Source organism: Chenopodium album, chromosome 9 (assembly GCF_948465745.1).
Source record: "Chenopodium album chromosome 9, dcCheAlbu1.1, whole genome shotgun sequence".
NCBI lineage: Eukaryota > Viridiplantae > Streptophyta > Magnoliopsida > Caryophyllales > Amaranthaceae > Chenopodium > Chenopodium album.
In genome coordinates, this window is record NC_137842.1 from 3,332,371 (window position 1) to 3,346,536 (window position 14,166).

Sequence of the window (14,166 nt, forward strand, 5' to 3'; positions counted from 1 at the left end):
ACTTTTGATGAATTTCGAGACATGGGGTATGTATGATTCAAATTCACTACCTATCCACTATTTATGACGAGTATGACTTTTGAGTTTCGATATCCACATGATCATATCCAACCATTACCCACCAAGCAAAATCATACTTATACTCATTCTCAGAACAATCAGAAACAAAATATAGTGTGGAATCCGCTAATATACCCACATACTAATTAACTCTAAAATTATCATTTAAAGCCCGCCAAAAGCTACAACATTATGTTGGATATGTTGCAACGCAAATCAACAACCTTTAGTTGCTTGCTTTTGGCCATGCTCAAACGATAATATATTGCATATTCACAAGTTACTAGATAATACACTAAATAATTTGGTGCCCTAAAACAAGAAAATTATTAGTTAGTTAACAACAGTTTTGAAAGTATTGTCGGTGTTTTTATTAGAACATAGAGTTGGGTATCAAGCATATTGCCTAGCCAACCATAAACCTAACTTCTTCATTTAGGCAATCACTTATCGAGGTTGTCAAAATTTAAAAACTCTCTCTTTCTCTTTTGTATTTTGTCTCCAATAATTTTTTTTATTCACACTTAATATGATGTCATACTTCAAAAGGCTTAATCTTAATAACGGAGGGAATATACGATGATTTTACTAATATAACCTATGTTTTGTTTGCATCTTAATTCAACATGTGATGAGTTTACTGTTGTAACTTATGTTTGATTCATACCTTTTTTTTTTTTTTTACTTGACGTAGTTTGACAAAAAAAAATTATTTTTTAATTTTTTTTTTAAACTTGAATTAGCTTACCCTTAAAATTTTTATTTTTATTTTACTCCAAAAGGCTAAATATATGCAACACGAAAATATTTTTTTGGTAAAAAAACACATAAATAGGCTTACGCTTACTCTTGTCACGATATATTATTGCTTGATTAACCGCTGTCTTTTTTCCCTACCTCCCTATCCCTACCTTATAAAAAGTGAGAAAATACTCTTATGAATAGTGCATGGACATTTATATCCCTAAAAATGTTCTTTTACATATTTACCCTCATTGAATTCAAAAGCCTTAAAATTGTCTCTTGAATCACCAAAATTGATTAATTATTTGTGTTTATTTCAATATTTAAAGCATTTTTTAGAGTTTAGACTCTTCATATTTTACACTCTCCATTTTTTACAAAATATGTGATTATATGATGACTTGTTTAATTTATTTAATTAGTCTCATAAATAAGTACTTAAAAATTACTATGCAAATAGATAAAACAAAATATATATACCATGCAAATATGCATAAGGCATATAGACCACCAATAATAATTCTCCTTAAAGGGTTAGCCATCTGCGCGCATCGCGCGCGTAAGAATCCCTAGTAGAGACAAATGTAGATATAATAATAAGGTGTTGTTTGGTTAATCTTCAAAATGTGGGAAATGAAAATCATGGGAATTTATAAGAACCAAACAACTTAATACCATTTCATAGGAATTGCATGAAGGAAATAAATTCCAATGAAATACAAAATAGGAAATTTTGTCAAAAACCAACCACCAATTTTGTCAAAAATTGTGTGAGATGATTTTAACTGACTGATTATATTAACTGATTTGACTAACTTATTTTATTAGTTGTTTGTATAAAAGTGTTTGGTAAATAGCTAATTGTTTAAAGCTCATTGATTATGTGAAATGACCAATTAGTTGGGGTAGGTAGTTCATATACGAAGTATGTTTTTAAATTAATTGGGGGTATAAGTGTCAATTCACCATAAGAATTAAATAAGCTAATTGAAAGCTTATTTAGTGGAATAAACTCTTTAAATAAAAGCTTGTTCATATTTACTTAATTTCAATTTAGCTTTGCCTGTTCTCATTGACTGAACTCAGCTGAACTGAACTGAATATTTTATAAGAGAAGGAAATTAGGAGTTGAAATGAACTGAACTGAATGAACTGAGCTGAGCTGAACTAAACTAAATTGAACTGAGCTGAACTGAACTGAACTAAATTTCAACGTAAGAAAACAGACCCTTAATCAGTTCAGTTCAGCTCCAAATCAATTCAGTTCAGTTCAACTCCTAATTTTCCTCTCTCTTAAAATATTTATTTCAGCTCCAATCAGTTCAGTTCAGTTCAGTTCCAATCAGTTCAATTCAGTTCTGTAAATGTGAATAGACCTTAAACTTTTCACCAAACACCTTAAATTAATTTATTTAATAATCAATAAATTAATGTTAATCAAATAAACTAATTTTGCTCGAATAAACTAATTATCAAACACGGCCTAAAAACAAAAAACGACGCCAATCAAGCCCTAAGCTAAACCATACTCCATTTTCAAACGTTTTTCCAATGTTCTCTCTTTTTCTCTCTTTCCCCCTCTCTCTTTCCCCAATCAAAGTGTGCAGAGTAATTTAGGCTCACTTCATCTCTACATTTTTTCTTTGTGCTTACTTTGGGAGTAGGAATATACAACACATGCATTAAAACCTACTCGTACAGTCCTACATTACTCTTCACTTTCATCCATTTCAATTTTCGATCAAATTCATTCAAACAATTTCCCAGAAATTGCTTGTTCTGGCCTCTTCTCAGGTGAATTTTCGTCTTAATTTTTGCTTCTAATCTTTGTTGTTTTCTATCTATGATGTTCAATCTTTGAACTAGGGTTTATAACCCAAAAAATTTCAAAATTGGGGGTTTAGTTGAACCCTCATTTGCTTTAAATTCACATGCATGAATCCCTACTATAAATGTAGAAATAATAATAATTTGTTATTTTGTCTATGGTTTTGAATTCCATTTTTGTTGGTATGTTAAGTGTGACAATTATTTAAAATCATTGTTTAATTTATTTCGCATTTGTTTTAGCGGGTTCATTTCTGTATGAATTTTGTTCATAGGGTTGGAACATCAAATGTATAATTTTTTCTATGATTTTGAGCTCCGTTTTGTATGTTAAGTGTGGCAGTTGGTAAATTCATTATTTTGATTTATTTCGTATTCGTTTGAGCGGGTTCATTTTTGTTTAAATTTAAGTCAAAGGGTTGAAAGCCTGGAATTCTGGAAACATCAAATGTATATGAAGTATACACTACGTATGAATTTCTTGTATAGAGCACAATGCAAATGGAAATTGAAAGGGTTTTGCAATGTTGGAAGTACGAACACGATACTAGACTTTAGGAATAGGGAAGAAGGATATCATTTTGATAGCCCGGTACACTCGTAAACCTGGAAGCTATAATTTATTTATCTTAATAGCTTTAGTGACAATGATGATTTATGATTTTATGCTTTACCTCAAGTTAACCTGAGTTTTTCCGTTGCATTAGCCCTATGATGTTGGAAAGTTTTTATTTTTCGGACTTTAGTCTTGTTGAAATGTTGAGCACACAGTTCAATTTGATATCTTTTGTTACTGCTGCCCAATATCAAGACTTTAGTTTGGTTGGAATGTCAAGACAGTTTGATTGGCGTAATATATGAGGATGTTTGTTTGCTATTCATAATAAGACTTTTTCCATCTTTAATCGTAGATGCATTATCTTAGCAGTCTCTGAATCTGATAATGCCATGTTTTTTTAATGAGCTCAGTATACTTGATTTTATTGGTCTATATTCTTAATCCTCTTTAGAGTTGATGTTTGGTACTAAAATATGCGATGATTTTACTAGCATGATTGAAAGACAGAATTTGGAGTCAGATCATTTGCAACTTTCACCTCCTTCAGATCTTCCACCCTTTGCAAGCTTTGATGGGATGGGAATGGATATGGAGACAAAGATAGAGACAGAGACAGAGATAGAGACGGAAACAGTGATAGAGATAGAGACAGAGATGGACTCTCCAAAGCACCAGATTATGCGCAGACCAGGTTTTGGGAGTGCTGGCCGTCACATATCCCTGCTTGTGAATCATTTGAAAGTTTCTGTTGAATCTCCAGATGTGGCATTTTATCAGTATTCGGTAAATATGTTGCACTCTACTGTGCCATCATGGACTTTAAATGTGGATTGGAAATTTTACAGTCTTATGCTGCCTTTGCAGGTTAAGATAACTTCTGAAGACTGTAAACCAATTGACAGCAAGTCGATTTGCGTAAAAATTATCGATAAGCTATTCCAGAAACACTCATCTAAACTAGATGCCAAAAAATTTGCATTTGATGGAAAGGAGAATTTGTATACTGTTGGTCCTCTACCTCAGAAAACCTATGACTTAACTTTGATGTATGAAGAGTCGATTGGACTGAGGTAACCACTTGTTTCTTTTCTCTCGCTCTGAAATATGGCTTGGAGAAAATGTCCCTAACAGGGCTAACACTAATGTATGCTTATTTGTAGTGCTGATAACCCCAGTGAACCCACGAAGAAATCTAAACATTCTTTGGCACCAAAGCTTTTTAAGGTGGAGCTCAACTATTGCCGTGAAATTGGTGTGCAACCAGTTGCTGTAAATAATGAAGAGCATAACCTATGTGAAACTGAGGATGCATTAAGGGTGATCAATACCATACTGAGGCAACGGGCTATCAATAAGTACTCTCTCTCTCGCTCTCTCTCTCTCTTTCATTAACTGTGTGTGTGTTTTTTTTTGGTCATTGTTCAGTTAGCTACAGTTTTATTTTTCTTTGGCTATTATTTTCAGGGGTTGCCTTTTGGTTAGGCAGTCGTTTTTCCATGATGACTCCAGGAACTTCTTTGAGATTGATGGAGGTTTAGTTGGTTTGCGTGGGTTTGATTCTAGTTTTCACATGACAAGTGCAGGATTGTCACTGAATTTAGGTTCTAAAATTCTGTATTTTCCTCCTTTTATTTCTTATGTTTCAGTTATTGTGCTTGTGTTTGTAACAGACAGAAAAATAATTTGTATGCAGATGTTGCTATGACTTTAGTTCTGAAACCTGGACCTATTCTTGATTTTCTATTAACTAACCAAAATGTGCTAGAGCCTCGCTACATTGACTGGGCAAAGGTAACATTGCATTTCATTCTCTGATTCATTTTGTTGTTTTTGATTTTGTGGTTTGTATTTTGATGCTATGGATCTTTGCAGGCCAAAAGAATGTTGAAAAACTTGAGAATCAAGACAAGTCATACCAACAAGATATACAAAATTATAGGGTTGAGTGATAAGCCATGCTACAAGCTAAGGTACACCCATATTTGATGGTTGTCATACTCCTATGTATATTTCCTAAATTTTGACCTCTAAATTTCCTTTATCTTTTTGTAAGTTTTCAACATAAAGCAAAAAAGGATAGTGGCTCCAATGAAGATCAATTCCAGGAGATGACTGTGTTCGAATATTTCCGGAATCATTGTGGTGTGATGCTAACTTTTTCAAAATACATGCCTTGCCTTGATGTTGGCAAGCCAGATAAACCAATCTATCTACCAATTGAGGTGCGTTAAAGTGTTCCCCCCCCCCCCCCCCCCCCAAACAGTCACTTGTTTCTTTCTTTCTTTGTTTTTTTTGTTTTGGTTTTTTTTTCTTTTTTCCTTGCCTATGTAAATTCTATGTTCAAAATGAAACAACTTAATGGATCAGCTTATTAATTTTATTGTGTTTTCTTTTAAATATTCCAGGTCTGTTCACTGATCTCTCTTCAACGCTATCGAAAATTGCTGTCTCCAACTCAGCGTATAACTTTATTGGAAAAAACCAAACTAAAGCCCCATGACCGAATGAAATCTCTGACAGATGTAAGTTTCATCTAGCTTGACCGAGGTAGCATCCATATTTTTCTAGTTTGTATCTGATTGTCACATAGATTAGCAGGCTGTGAAGAACAACCAGTATGAAAATGACCCACTGCTGGTTGCTTGTGGTATTTCGATTGAGAAGCAGTTTATGCAAATTGCTGGCCGTGTCCTTGAACCACCTAAGGTATTTGGTTCATGATTCCTTACTACAGGCTTGTAGACTTTGGACTCTCTAAATATCAATGGAGGTAGTTTTATCATTATTTTTCTGCATACTGTGCAGCTAAAGGTCGGCAGAGGTCAAGATTGCATGCCTGAAGATGGCCGATGGAACTTTAAGAATAAAGTAGGGCCTTTATTGATGACGCTTATTCTTGTTGTTTTTCTTTATGCTATTTTAGATTTTTTTTTTTCATGTAGAAGGTCAATAGCTAATGTGGTTGTTGGCCATTTTGCAGCAATTTCTGGATCCTGTTAATATTAAGTGCTGGGCTATTGTAAACTTTTCTTCTAATTGTGATACAAGCTTTCTTTCTCGAGAACTCATCAATTGTGGACGGAGAAAGGGCATGGTAGGTTAATATCATAATGTTATTAAACTTCTGGTTTTGAATATCTGGTAGTTTTCTCTCTCTGCCCTGATTTTACAAACATATCAGGATATTGAAAGACCATATGCATTGGTTGAAGAGAATCAGCAGATGAAGAAAGCCAGCCCTTTGGCAAGAGTTGATGCAATGTTTGAGAAATTACAGGATAAGCTCCCAGATCAACCAGAATTCATTCTGTGTGTATTGCCAGATCGTAAAATTTCTAATTTATATGGTATGGTGTTGCTTTTCGTTAGACTCTTTGGAATATTTCTTTTATACCATTTTACTTCATGCATGATCTGGCTTTTAAATCCCTTGACACTTTCTGTTTAATGTAGGACCCTGGAAACTGAGAAGTTTGAGTAACTTTGGGCTTGTAACACAATGTGTTTGCCCTGTGAAAATAACTGAACGTTATCTCACAAATGTACTTATAAAAATCAATGCTAAGGTGAGTTTGTCATGAAATAATGGGCCAAGATGTGTTTGCATATGTATAACTGTACAAGTCTCATTTTCCTTCCATGTCATTTTCTAGCTGGGAGGTATGAATTCTTTATTGGCTATAGAAGAGCCCTGTTATGTTCCCCATGTGAAGGATATTCCAACTATGATCGTTGGTATGGATGTCTCCCATGGTTCGCCAGGCAGTTCAGATCCTTCAATTGCTGCGGTACGTAACTATTGGCTAAGAATAAATTATATGAGCATTCCAGTGCTATCCTTTCTCTGTGGCCATATCTGTTGCTGTATATCAAATTTGTTTTGTATCATGCTCTATCATGTCAAACATTTAAAAGTTTCTGGTAGACATTAATCATGCTATTTTGATCCTTTATGCACACTTTCTGACAAATGACAGGTTGTTGGTTCTGTATATTGGCCCCTTATATCAAGATATAGAGCAGCTGTAAGAGCTCAATCTCCAAGAACTGAGATAATAGATACACTGTTCAAACCACAAGATGGTGGAGAGGATACTGGTATCATGAGGTAACATTGTCTTAATTCAGTGTCATTTCTATCTAGCAGTATTTTGTGAGGAATTTTGGTTTTTTGGGACATTATTAGAAGAATAATTCTATAATATCAGTTTCTGATGATGTTTATGTTGCATTGCTGAAGATCTTACCCATTGTGTTTCAGGGAGCTTTTGAAGGACTTCTTTGTTACAAGTGAGGGCCGAAAACCTAAACAGATAATAGTTTTCAGGTAGTGGTGTTGATGTAATAATTCCTTGATTCTCCTGTTGCTCCTTTTTTTACCCTTGAGAAAGGATCTGGTCTTGAATATGGTTTCTTGGGACATCCAAAGTACTTATCTACTCTCTTTTACTGATCAAATTAACAAAAACAACATGATACACCTCATATATCTGCTTTGGTCTTATAAAATTTCAATTGTTTGGAAAAAAACAAAAAATTCCTTTGTAGACCTGAAATTTTAGTAAGGTGCTTATCTGCCTCTTACACCTTTCTGCAAAGTTTGTCACCCACAGGCTTTTTCTATTTGGCAATATATCAGAATGTGCTATATCCATTGAAGACCGTTAACTGTTACTGGTTTTAATAGTTGCATGATTGTTTATTAACTTTGTAGGGATGGAGTAAGTGATTCGCAATTCAGTCAAGTCCTTGACATTGAGCTGGAGCAGATAAAACAGGTTCCTTAACTTTGCAATAAATGTGTTGCTTTGTTTTTATAGGTTGCACGTCTTTTAATTTGATGAGGCAATTTTAACTTTTAAGAAATGGTTGTACTCTCTGACCATGAATTTCATTTATGCTATTTTTTTTTTCTCTATTCACTTAAGTTTTCTTTTCCATTATAATTTTATTACTACTCTTAATCATCGTAGAGACTGACAGGATAACATGCAGTATAATATCTTAGATGTGAATGTTGCTGACATATTTCAAGCTAGAAGCGAATAAAGTGTTGAGTGGATTTATCTTCACGCACGTCATCTTCTAGAGTCTGAAAAGAAGATTGTAATATACTACTCTATATGCATTTGTTAGGGGTCACTAAAGTGCATTTCACTTGAACCATTATGATTAGGCATATAAACAGTCAAGAGTAATACCAAGGGTTTCCAGCTTTATTAGAATCTTAATTAGTCGGTCACCTCTGACAATATGAAATAAACTTTTTTGCTGTTCCAAGTTCAGACTTCATCAAATTATTGAAGGTGATTGCAATCTTGATGCTCAAGGAAATTAAATGGAGCAATGGTGCACAAGATTTCTACGTAGTATTTGTTTTGGGGAGTAGGGTGTTTGAGATTACTGGATATTGTCTAAATCAATGTCTGATACGGGAAGAGAAATTTGGGATATTTATGATTTCATTTGTTATCTGCTTTGCAAGTTGTCAGATATATTAGAGGCAATTATTTGGGGTAGTGATCAAGTAATGTTTTTTTAATACCAAATACTTGGAATACAAACACGGGAAATGATTTTGGCACACCCTATGTGAGAGCACAGTTTTTTATGCTCTTCTCATATGGAGGTGTGCCAATATCAATTAAGGGTGTGCCAAAATCAATTCTGTACAAATACCCATGCACTAAAAACTCACACAACTAGGATCAACGCATCTGGACTGACCTAGAAACTTAGGAAGTGCTGTTGACCGAGGTTCATCTTGTGGCAAGCCTACATTTTAATTTTCAAAATGTTCCAACTATCTAGATGCTATCACATCAATTGTTACCTTTGTAGCTGTAACTGCTGCTGATGGCAACTTAGACTTAATTTGAAATTTAATTGATCTACTCTTAACAGATTTGTTTCTGAAGGGTATCTGGATCCTTGAACTGCTGTCAGAATCACAGCATTTAATTTTTTCCCCACAGAATAGACTGTTTCAAATTTACAAAATCTTATCACTCCCTCTCAATTGGTCTCCCAGCTGGCCATTGAACCTGTTGCTTCCAGCTCATGTAAAACTATTACTTTGTACTAGGTAGCTGTATGATCAGAATAACTGTTTCACATATGCTTTAAGAAAAACGCAAAGTTGAAGGGTTAAAGGTTGAAAAAGCAATCTTTAAAGTTGGGCCTGTATTGGTAATGAAACCAATGAACCTTATTCATCAGTGTTGCTGAAGCTGCACTTCTAAATTATAATATTATTTTGTGATAGAGTGTATAAAAACATATTTCTGGGCCTCAACCATCAACTTAAGCTTTTGGTTGAGTTGGTCCTTTAACATGGTATCGGAGCCAGCGTGACATAAAGGTCACGGGTTCGAATCTCATCCACCCCTCCTTTAAAGTGGAATTAATTCGCGCCGGGTATGAGAGGGCCTGTGTTGCATCCACTTTCAAGCCCAAAGGGCCTTTCATGTGAGGGGGAGTGAGAGAGTATAAAAACATATTCCTGGTCCTCACCATAAGCTTAAGCTTTTGGTTGAGTTGGTCCACTAACATTTTGTTTATGTTGGATCTAGTGATGCTCTGAATTTAAACATTTACATGAAACTGTGATGTCTATAGTGCAAGAGAGAGAAAAAGTAAAAACAAAAAAAAGTAAAAAAAATCAACTTTCGTTAAACAGGAAAACTGTAAAAGTTCACCACTATAATGCCATTACATCACATATCCCAGATTGCTATCATTTGCATAGTTAAAGGAAATCAATAATGTCAAAATTGGAAAAGAAAATCTAGCTGGTGACCTTCTTTCTCCTTTGATAGCTGTTTCTTCATCCTCGATGTTCCTTCCCCGTTCTCACTGCTGACAGTCTGGCAATCTGCCATTGAAATCAGCTGAAATCTAGCCCTTTGAGTCACCTCTGTGCTAACTGGAAAAACACAAGCAAACCCCTATGCTTGTTTCTTTTCCTTGATCTAAAATCCAATTTGCATTTCAACCTAATGGCCCTTACCCTATTGTTCAAAAGTTTTTAGATCATTAACAAAAAAAACTCTTCACATTTATTTCTAATTTCTGGCTTTTTGAGATTGTTGGCTCCATTAAACAAGATAAGAGCATGCCGTTCTCTCAAGGACGAAAGTGATTGTTGACTCCATTGTTGGTAGCTTTTAATTACCGGTACCTCAGTAATTGGTGTTTTTTTTTTTTTTTTCATTTCAGGCTTACCTGGGTCTGGGAGAGGCAGAAATGCCAAAATTCACAGTAATTGTTGCACAAAAGAGACACCGTACCCGACTATTCGAAGTGGGGGCTGCTGGCAATGTTCCACCTGGTGTGATATGTTTTGACATTTTGTTCTTTAAATATGCCTTATGCAACTGTGATGAATTTGTTATACTGTGCTAATATCATCACATTTTTCTATTACTGCTCTCCCTCCGCAGGGACAGTTGTGGACACTGAAGTTGTGCATCCAAGGAAGTATGATTTCTACATGTGTGCTCATGGGGGGATGATTGTAAGCTCTTAGCTTTCCTTTTCCTCTCATGTTATTCCATGAGGGTGCCATTCCCATCAACCTAACATACAGCAGTTTTTTTTTTTTTTTTGGGTGGATTCTTTCTCCTTGTGTTTCCTTGTTTTGTGGATACATCAGGCTTAGGCTTGGTTTTTCTTTTTGAAAAAAAAAAAAAAAAAAAAAAAAAAAAAAAAAAAAAACTGGAGTTCCATTACTGCCATCAACAATGACAAAAATAAATAATTTAGTAATTTGTGCATAACATACAAAATTCTTGTATGTTACTTCCCCATTTTTTCAAGGAGAAGCAGCACTACATAAAAATGTAAACAATTATATTTACAACTATAAAGGATTCATAATGATTATTGTGGGAAATTTTAAGTGTAAATTCATTTTTAAAGGGAATTTTTTTGTTTAGATTTGACTTTTGTTAGGGATTCCAAGTTAACATGTTCACAGAGTGTCTAATGTGTGCCTTGGTTTTAAAAAGCGCGCCTTGCTCCGAGGCTCTGGGAAATGGGCTGTAGCTAGGCGAGGCTCAATCACCTACGGAAGGCGCGCGCCTCGTGCGCCTCAAAGTGCCTTTGGTAAGGCGAGCCTTTGCATCTCAAGGAACTCAACTAAGATTTAAGTTATAAAATGAAGAATGATGGACATTTTTTCAAATTGAGACTACCTTAGCTTTACATATATCATTATTTAATTTATTATGAATCTATTTAATTGGTATTAAGTACAATCAAAGTAAAAAATAATTTGAAATAAATATATAAATACATGCGCCTTGCATACAAAAGGCGCGCGCCTTAGCCTTGCACCTCGCGCCTAGGCTGCAAGGACCATCTGCGCCTTGCGCCTTTTAAAACTAAGATGTGTGCACACACTGATAACAAATTCTGTGTGCCACTTTGTTAACTGGTCAAGTGTGTGTTTTGGTACTTGGTAGGTTTCTGTCACTTTGTTTTCTTCTCCTTTATATGGTTAATTGAATTTCGTTTCCTCCTTGTTTTCCATGAAGGGTACGTTGCGGCCTGTTCACTATCATGTATTGCTTGATGAGATCGGTTTCTCACCAGATGAGCTTCAAAATTTCATTCACTCTTTATCCTATGTGTGAGTTACTAATACTGATTCATTTTCCTAATAATAATAAACTTTATGCATCAATTGGCTTCTTATATACTGAAATTTTGTCCTCACTTCAGTTATCAAAGGAGCTCTCATGCTACCTCAGTAGGTGAGTCAATGTTGTTTGTGTGTGTTCAGCTTTATCTTCTGCAGACCTGAAATTATGGCCTATTTCCCAACTATGCTAGCGTTTTATTTCATCATGTTTAATTCTATTTTTTATTATTTGCAGTGGCACCTATCTCTTACGCCCATCATGCAGCCCGACAAGTAGGACAGATTGTCAGATGTGATGAGCTTCCTGAGAACAGCACTGAGAACAATGGCTTCACATCCACAGGAAGTATCCCTGTCCCAGAACTGCCCAGATTACATAAAAACGTCAAGGATACCATGTTTTTCTGCTAACTGGTCATGGTCTTTCTTAGTATATGAGGCAGACGTGTATATCCATTTGTGTATATATGCCCATGCATAGGGATTCTGTGACATTCTGATCTGATTGAGGAGGGTCTAACATGCTGGTGACGTCTTGTAAATCTTGCAGGTTAAAACTTTGGCTGTGTACAGATGGGTTAGGGAGTTTTTTGCTTTGTAACGGTTCAACTTATTAGGAAATTTTCTGATACATTGATGTGGGTAGAAAGTTTTGCCTTTAAAAACTATTTCAAGCTGGTGCTTGTGTTATCTATCTCCATGAGTTGCTGAAACCAAGAAAAACAAAAATTGCTCTTTGTTCTTCCCCCTCTTGTTCAATTCTTCCTATTCTTAGCTCGTGTATTATTTTTTTCGTCTAATTCCTGTTTGGGGGTCAAGATGTACTATCGGTTTTGGTCCGATGTAACTAAAAGTTCTATTACACTATTAAGGCCTAAAAACATTAACGAGCCTATGAGACTACTATAATTACCTCTTGGAAGCAGAAGTATACTAGCCAGTTCTCTTCCCCAAAGAGATCTATTTTTAACACTCTAAACCCTAATTACTATCCCCCTTTTTTTTTTAGGCTCTAATCTGGATGTTGGAGGCTCCACTTCACGGATTAATGGATGATTTACAAAAATATAGCTTTTAAGAAACTTATTTACAGTTTTGCATTGGAATGAAACTTATTTACGAAAATAGAGTCCACGTAGGCTTGGAGATACATTTGGGGGTAATTTTTTTCTTTAGAGACAAACCGCTACCTTAAGTAGCGGTTATAGTCTAAAACCGCTACCTGAGGTAGCGGTTTGTCATTAGTACTCTAAGTAAAAATACATTTAATCAATTTATGAAGGGTAAAACCGCTACCTTAAGTAGCGGTTTTAGTACATAAACCGCTACTTGAGGTAGCGGTTTTACTTTGAAATATAAAAAAATAAAATAAAAACTACGTGGACAGTAATTTCGTAATTAAGTTTTATTCCGACGCAAAAGTGTAAATAAGTTTTAAAATAACCATACTTTCGTAAATCATCCCGGATTAATTTGGGGGCTTGAAGATCATCTTGACGTGACCTAGAGTGGCACTTCTTTGGATATTCCTGGGAATTACTACCTTGTTTAGTTTTATAACTTGTTTAGTTGACATGGAATTGCAACTTTCTAAGAATATTGAGTTCCCACATACCATGGGGCCTTAAGGGCCAGTTTCGATTGATTGAACTTAGCTGAACTGAACTGAACTGAACTTATTAATTAGTGATTTTTAACTACGGATTAGTGATCTTTGATTATTTACTGATTATTTATTACTATACATATGTGTATATACAAATGTACATATTAAAATATTTACGAAAAATATACTTCCTCCGTTTTTTTATTATTGCACCATAGAGGTTGGGTACAAATAGTTTGGTAGTGGAAAAAAGTAATAGAGAGAAAGGTAAAAATACAAAATTGCCCATGTGACATATTAATAAACTAAAAAGTAAATGTGAAAACGTAAGGGTATGTTGGGTATTTGTAGTGTGAACACAAATAATTTTTTTCCTAAAGAGGAAATGGTGCAATATTTGTGAAACTTCCTAAAATGGCAAGTGGTGCAATAATAAAAGAACGGAGGAAGTACTATATAATTATAAAATTTATGGAAAATATATTAAAAACTTGAAACTTCTAAATATTTTAAACACATATTGATTATTATTATTATTATTATTGTTGTTGTTGTTGTTGTTGTTGTTGTTGTTGTTGTTGTTGTTGTTGTTGTTGTTGTTGTTGTTGTTGTTGTTGTTGTTGTTGTTGTTGTTGTTGTTATTATTATTATTATTATTTATTGATGATTATTATTATTATTTATTGATTATTATTATTAGTATTATTATTTCAATTATTATTGTTA

At 34.5% G+C, this 14,166-nt stretch overlaps 1 protein-coding gene across 2 annotated transcripts; it reads left to right on the forward strand.

Annotated features, from left to right (window-relative positions):
• Positions 1-2,348: 2,348 nt before the first annotated feature.
• LOC145558261 (protein argonaute 16-like) lies at positions 2,349-12,467 on the forward strand. Of its 2 annotated transcripts, XM_081619450.1 has the most exons (23): positions 2,349-2,598; positions 3,682-3,973; positions 4,055-4,260; positions 4,351-4,545; positions 4,655-4,791; positions 4,884-4,981; positions 5,063-5,160; positions 5,244-5,412; positions 5,596-5,712; positions 5,789-5,896; positions 5,996-6,058; positions 6,171-6,284; positions 6,372-6,537; positions 6,644-6,756; positions 6,844-6,978; positions 7,168-7,298; positions 7,452-7,517; positions 7,905-7,968; positions 10,409-10,520; positions 10,633-10,706; positions 11,728-11,822; positions 11,915-11,946; positions 12,070-12,467. In XM_081619450.1, the coding sequence occupies exons 2-23, from the start codon at positions 3,683-3,685 to the stop codon at positions 12,243-12,245; spliced, it is 2,760 nt and encodes a 919-aa protein (XP_081475576.1). In that variant the 5' UTR covers positions 2,349-2,598; position 3,682; the 3' UTR covers positions 12,246-12,467. The 2 variants fall into 2 exon arrangements, 1 of the variants encoding a protein (XP_081475576.1); XR_014092422.1 differs by lacking the exons at positions 10,633-10,706; positions 11,728-11,822; positions 11,915-11,946; positions 12,070-12,467 and having other exon boundaries at positions 7,452-7,520; positions 10,409-10,468.
• The last annotated feature ends 1,699 nt before the right edge of the window (positions 12,468-14,166 follow it).